Consider the following 6,793-nt stretch of genomic DNA (forward strand, 5'->3'; position numbering starts at 1 on the left):
ATTATTATTATTATTATTATTATTATTATTATTATTATTATTATTATTATTATTGAGTGCATTCTCATGTAGGGAGCAAGATCAGTGGAACAGGTTCATTTCGGTCTCCTCTCCCCTCTCTACTTCCATATGAAGTGTCCTTTATACTGCCCCTGCATCTATGCTTGCTAAGGGTACAGAAAGAGTGAATGTCAAAATAACAGAGGAATGCACCAGAGTTTCTTGTGTTCACCCACATGACCAGTGTGCCAGGGCCTGTGCTGCAGATGTCAGCACATGCTGCTGGACCCATTGCACAACAGCAGACGCTGCTGAAAAGTCTTAGAAGGCAGGAAATGAGTGGGCAGAAGGCATTGTTGACCTTTATTTCTGCTCTCTATCCCTCTGAAAATCAAAAAAGTAGTAATTTCTGAGGATTTTGTTTAAGCGAAAAGCATTGGGAAACTATTTTTTAAAATAAAGGTCAGTGTCTGCTGCAGTACGGTAGAAACCCTGAAGTACAGGACTCAAAGAGGTTTCAGATGCGGTGTTTACCTTGTAACTGCCCTGCCTCTGCTGAATTTTTTGGTGGCTTTAGAGAATGATTTCTTCCACTCATACTTCTGCCTTTCAACACAGAAAATCTGTTAAGAAGAAAGAGATGAATTGGCTTAAATAGTTACTTTGAACTGCTTGCATGAAAAGCCCTACATCTGAAGACACATAAAGATACTGTATGTCTCAATCCCCCCACATTGGTTCTTCTGGCTACAATTTCAGGTTTAGGAAATACCCTTGGGTCTAACATAGCACCAGTAAATGCACACATAACTGCAACAGGATTTATCCCATGTTATTCGTCTTGTCTTGAACAGAAGGCTGTCTTTTCTCACTCCAGTCTGGTATCTTCGGTCTTCAAAAGGTCATCTAGTTCATCCCTGCCATGCAGGAATACACAGTTACAGCACTCCTATAAAATACCAATTCTAACAGAAGTTGAATTTAATTGAATCTAACAGAAGACCACTAAAGGAGAGCCCATCTCCACTTTCAAACATTTCTTACAGTAAAGACATTCTTCCTAAGGTTTAGGTGGAATCTCTTTTCTTGTAATTTTAATCCATGGGTTTGTACTCTAGTCTTCGGAGCAACAGAAAACAACCTGGCTCCATCTTCTACATGACCTCCCTTCAGATATGTAAAAATGGTTATCATGTCACCTCAGTCCTCTCTTCTCCAAACGAAGCATACCGAACAACCTTAGTCATTCCGCATTACACTTGGTTTCCAGATCTTTGATCATCTTGGTCACCCTTCTCTGGATACTTTCCAGACTATCAATATAGTTCTTGAATTGTGGTACCCAAAACTGGAGGGAGTAGTCCAGTTGAGGTCTGATCAAAGCAGAACAGAGTGGCTGAGCCTCAACAAGCTCCAGATGAGAATCCAATATTGCATTGCTGTAGTGACAACTAGCAACTACATTGTCAACAGGACAAAATGTGCTCTGGGTTTTAGCCTGAACTTTAAAGGACATGTTTTGGGATCATGGTCAACTCCTTGAATAGCTCCTTTAAAGATCAGACTAAGACATGGAGTAGGTTCACTATCCTACTGACTTTGGTGTACCATAAGTCAGGCATTGAGGTATTCATTGATTTCTTCTTGCCAAGTCATCCCTCATGCCAGATAAATAACTTCTCTCAAACACTTTGCTCTGTGAAGTTTAATGCTCTGGTGGCAAAGTTTATGGTGTCTTTCCACTCCCTTCTCACTCTGCTTCCTAGCTCATTGGCTGCATCATCGGTCGCCAGGGCAGCAAGATAAGTGAGATCCGACAGATGTCAGGAGCACACATCAAGATTGGGAACCAGACTGAGGGTTCCTCTGAACGCCACGTGACCATCACAGGCACCCCAGTTAGCATCACTTTGGCTCAGTACCTCATCACAGCCTGGTAAGGGCCATTATGACTGTTGGCGTGGAGGTGGGGTTGAATTGTGGGGGAGTGATGCAGCACTAACACAGATTTGTGAAGATAGTGATGTGGATCTTTCCTGCTGTACCCAAACCCTGGGGTTCTTAAGTGATCACCTGTGTGGGAGTTAAATGGTGACTTCTTACACTGCGGTGGATAAATTGTTTAGTTGGCTTAATACTTTGTCTTTTGCTTAATAAACAGGAATACTAAATACAGCATCCTGAAGTGTTCCCATTGCTCTGTCATCAGCATTTCCCACTAATGTCCATTTGCCTCTAGCCCAGATGTGAACAGCCACTCTTTGAATTTCTTATGAGACAACCTGATGCTTAGCACATTAGCTGCCATATTTGGGGCATACTCTATCCTGACCTGTCACTACTTTCTCTTTAACTTTCTTTCTAGCTCCAAGCCACAGAACACATCAGTCAGACCTGTCCAAGAAGAATGGTGGAATTGTTCCACCTTATCAAAGAGATAACCACATCTCAGTGGAGCATAGAAATATTTTGTAATTTCATTCTGTGATGACATTTGCAATGCTACAAGACTTGGATCAGGAAAAAATCATTCACATTTCCTTTGCTAGTGCCACCAGGGAACACAGGTCCTAAATACATAGCCTTTTACTAAAAGATACAGTTTCCTGTTTACATGATCAGTTTTCCTGTTGGAATGACTCCTGTAATTTATTTCAACTTTCTGTATGTGTTCATGTTCAAGAAGCTGAGCAAAGCTGAAGGCAAATTGTTCCCCTGCCCCTTGGGATAGGAAAACAGATAAATAATAATGTGGTCATTATCTCAAGTGATTGAAGTTCAGATTTCTATAAAAAATCGCAGTGGTCTATGAGCAACCCAAGAATGTCAGGAAGGGTATAAGGCTAATATGATGTTGAATGGTATAATTGTATAAACAGGATCCACTACAAGATTACCTTATAATAAGAGCATTGATATTACGCCCTTTGAACACTGACTGACAAAACCCTGTATTTCATAAAGGAGGCTCCAAACACAGGTTTTAAAGACATAAACATAGTTCCCAGGGGAGATGATACTGGAGAAGACATTATGTGGATGCAGAAAATTTTTTGAGCATCTTCTTCATCTGCTCCAGTCTTGTGTGTACCTATTCTTTGCACATACCATTATGCATGCCAATGTAAACACATGTCTCTGTGTGCCTATTGCATATGCATACTTCTGTATATCAGGCAAACTGCACATAGTCTCACCTATGCTATGCGAGCCTGTATATGTATACAGTGGAACATATACACTAAGGTATATGTCCACATCTGTCAGCATTTGTGTATGTGAATGTGTGTGCCATGCATGGGTCTCATTCTTTTTCCCTTCTTGTTCTTCAGTTTAGAGACGGCCAAATCTACCTCCCAGACGCCCCCCGTTGACCTCGGCATGACTTTCTCCCAGCCCCTCACCCCTTCGCCAGCCCCAACGCTGACAGCAGTGGCCGCACCTCCCCCAACCTTGCTTGGTGCCCCCTATGCCATCTCCCTATCCAACTTCATCGGCTTGAAACCCGTCCCCTTCTTGACGCTGCCCCCTTCCTCAGCCACGGGGCACAATGGCAGCCTTGCCACCTACACGACCAAGATCTCCACAGCCAATGCCAGCAAGAAGGCTGAGAGACAGAAGTTCTCCCCATACTGAAACAGGAAGGTGGGCTGTGGGCCAGGGAGGGGGAAACCTTTGGGAACCCTCACATGCTTTGTTAGAGGGCATCAGCATCAGGCCATCCCAAAGCAGGTCTCCTTGGAGAAAGAGTAAGGTGTGTGCAAAGGAAAAGCCAGTTGTACAGGAAAGTGAGGGGATGAGAGAGTTAACCTGGACAGTTGATGAGAGCAACACTCACTAAGACTCAGCCAGAGAAATAGTTGTTCTGCATGGGTTCTACTTGCTTCTGGCTGAGATCTCTACAGTGAGTAAGACCATCTGAGTCTCATGGTATTACCTCTATTATACAATGTCTGCTCTCTGCTCAAGAGTGCTATTTTTCCTTTACCTTCCCCAAACCTGTCAGATCTCCTTCAGAAAAGAGCTGATATCACAACATATTTTTTTTAAGGAAGACTTGTTACTTTAGAAAATTTGACAACATCCCTTCCCACACAATTCTTTGCATTACATTGAAGGAGCTGGACATCATGAGAAAAGTCTTTTCTTGATCATGGCAGCAGGTGGTACTTGCTACATCTCTGGTGATGATAGTTGAAAATATGCTGCTGTGTCTCGCGGACTGCATTTTTCAAGAGTAGAATGAAAAAGGTTTCTGGTTTGTATAGAACCAGAAAATAGATGGGACCTAGATACAAGGGAATATACCAAGAAGGGAAGACTTTGGTGCTCTGTCCCTAGCGCTTCAGTCCAGTCATGTGTCATTACCGCAAAATAAAGAAATGAAAAAAAATTCTTTCACAACTTTCAGCCTGGTCCTCAACATGGCAATCTTCTAAAACCTGATGTTGTCCTCCAGCTGCAGCAGAATGTAATTCCCATCATCTCCATCCTGCTTCCTAGAGACTGTAGGAGCTATAGTTCAACACAGTTGGGGGGAAGTGCCAGCTTGGGAAAAGATTGTAGAATTGTGCCTCTTACTAAAGGAAAAAGAGTGTTGAATGGTATAAACTTTCTCTAAATGTTCTGTCTAGTTGACAGGGCCTTGCATAGCAACTGTGGTCATATATTTGGCTTTCCTCATTATAAAAATGAACAATGACTAATCAGAAATAGTCTGGATTAGAGCTTTCAGCACTGGATGCCAGTCTCAGCTGCTCCCTTTGTAAGTGGGTGACATCAACCACCATGTTTATTTTATGGCAGATACCTCAGGAAATCTCTCCTTGGCAGGATATGCAAGATCTTGTCTTGCCAATAAAGCACCTTTGAATATCAGAAAATTCTCACATGGTGGTGTCTCCAATAAGTGTTCACAAATGTTGTTTTGATCCCTTACAGTCCAGTCCTAAGCACGTTTCCCCAGCCCCACACCATTCAGTGATGCTTACTTTCCCTGAGCACGGAAGCTGCTTTAATACTGAGTGAGATCATAAGTCCATCCAGATGGTGTGTGAGAGAGCTGAATGCTGTCCCACAAGACCATTTTGAGGCTCCCTAGGCCTCCTAACATTTCCCAAAACTGTTTTTTGTAGAAGAGAATTTGGGGGGAAACTGTCACAAAATGTCTCCAAGATGTGACTGAATGGGTGGGGTTTAATTTCTTCATGTCAGGAGCTAGCAACTCAAGTGGGACTGTGTTCCATTTTTCACTCCTGCAACCTTTCCAGGGTCTGCAGTTGTTCTTCAGTTCAAAAATGTTGCATCACTTCCAATTGCGTTGTTGACTGTTTTTCTCTGGCTGGAGGTTTGGGGGGGAGGGTAAGTTTTGTGGGGAGGATTCTGGGAGGTCATGGAAGCAAACTGCACATTTTGTAGTGGGTTTGAGGCATTTGGAGTAATTTTTAGTTCAGAAAATTATCCAACTTTGCATTTTTCTACGTTTTCCCCCCTCTGACAGTTGGGTTCCTCAACCCTAACAGTTGCCCACCTTTAATCCAGCTCAGTATTATCTGGGTTGATCAACAGCTCTCTATGGTTTAAGTAGACATCTTTGCCAGTCCTACTTGGAGATGCTGAGAATTGAGACTTTCTGTGTACAAAGCATGAGCGCTACCAGCAAGCTCCAGCCCATCCCCTGAAAAGGATTCACTCAAAAGTGTACAAGTGATTGCAGTGTTAGCGATTTAATAAATTCTGCCACGTTTTGTTCACTGAAAAGGTTTCCTTTTCTCAGCCCTTGTTTATTGTTAACATGAGGGTGCTTGTTTAGTCAGAAGAAGCCTGTGTCAGTGAAGAGATAGCACCCAGAGACCTAAGGTTGAAGCTGATGGCTATATTAAAGACTTCCAATCAGTGTTACTGACCTGTCTGTCTAGCACTTGTGACCTAGACAGGTTGTCATCCTAAGCAAAGCTTCCAATTCACATTGCTCCATTCAGTAATTATATTCCAGAAGATTATAGGTACCGCATAGCCAAAGTCAGTTAGCTAATATGTAAATCGGTAGAGTTTCACTGAAACGGGTCTGATTGCCACCTCATATAAATTGGCATGTGTGTTTTTGTAGATACTACTGCATTAGCTGCAGATTACCTTTGTAAAGCAAATTATAACTGCCAATTTTCTTTGTAAAGAAACATGACTGTTGAATGAATCGGGAGTACTGGTTTGAAAGCAACTATATTGAACTTGGCTTTTCCTAGTGAACTCGATCCACCTTGCTGCCTGCAGCCACTTGGAATTATATGTTCAACCATTGTCCCGAAAATTTCAGCAGGCACAACTTACCCATTCTCAATTACATCTTTGTAGCACATCCTGTACTTTCTCTTGCCTGTGGGAATCAGGTAATGCAAAGCCCTTGCTACGTTGGGCTCATTCTTCTGGATTACTATACCAAAGCTACCCAGGAAAAATAAGAGCAGATCTTAGAAGTTACTTTTTAAGAAGAATGCAAATATAACACTGATGTGCTGAAGCTACCCACAACTGAGCATGAATAGGATGGTGCCCAATCCTGTTCAGTTATACATAGCTTTCAGGCTGCCGTTTTGTTTATATTTTGTAAAAATGACATTTCAAATCCTGAAAAAAGTCAAGTTGAAAAAGGCAAAACTGTTGGATTTGTTTGGTTTAATAATACCTGTATAGAATAGAAAAGAGATGAGGAAGCTTTGATCCTCCCAACTGTTTGGGGCTTCACTCCCAAAAGCTCCAGCCTGCACCACTGGGATAAAGGATCATGGGAGTT

At 42.3% G+C, this 6,793-nt stretch overlaps 1 protein-coding gene across 2 annotated transcripts in view; it reads left to right on the top strand.

The window, feature by feature from the left end:
- PCBP4 (poly(rC) binding protein 4) overlaps positions 1-5,537 on the top strand; it is a 62,511-nt gene extending 56,974 nt beyond the window's left edge. Inside the window, exons 12-13 of one of the 2 annotated variants that reach the window (XM_042452142.1) lie at positions 1,767-1,936; positions 2,366-3,310. In XM_042452142.1, the coding sequence (XP_042308076.1) occupies positions 1,767-1,936; positions 2,366-2,441 (246 nt within the window). In that variant the 3' untranslated portion in view covers positions 2,442-3,310. Of the gene's footprint in view, positions 1-1,766; positions 1,937-2,365; positions 3,311-3,332 lie in introns of those variants that run through there. The other variant, XM_042452141.1, reaches the window with a different exon arrangement.
- The last annotated feature ends 1,256 nt before the right edge of the window (positions 5,538-6,793 follow it).

This window comes from Sceloporus undulatus, chromosome 2, assembly GCF_019175285.1.
Source record: "Sceloporus undulatus isolate JIND9_A2432 ecotype Alabama chromosome 2, SceUnd_v1.1, whole genome shotgun sequence".
Classification (NCBI taxonomy): Eukaryota; Metazoa; Chordata; class Lepidosauria; order Squamata; family Phrynosomatidae; genus Sceloporus; species Sceloporus undulatus.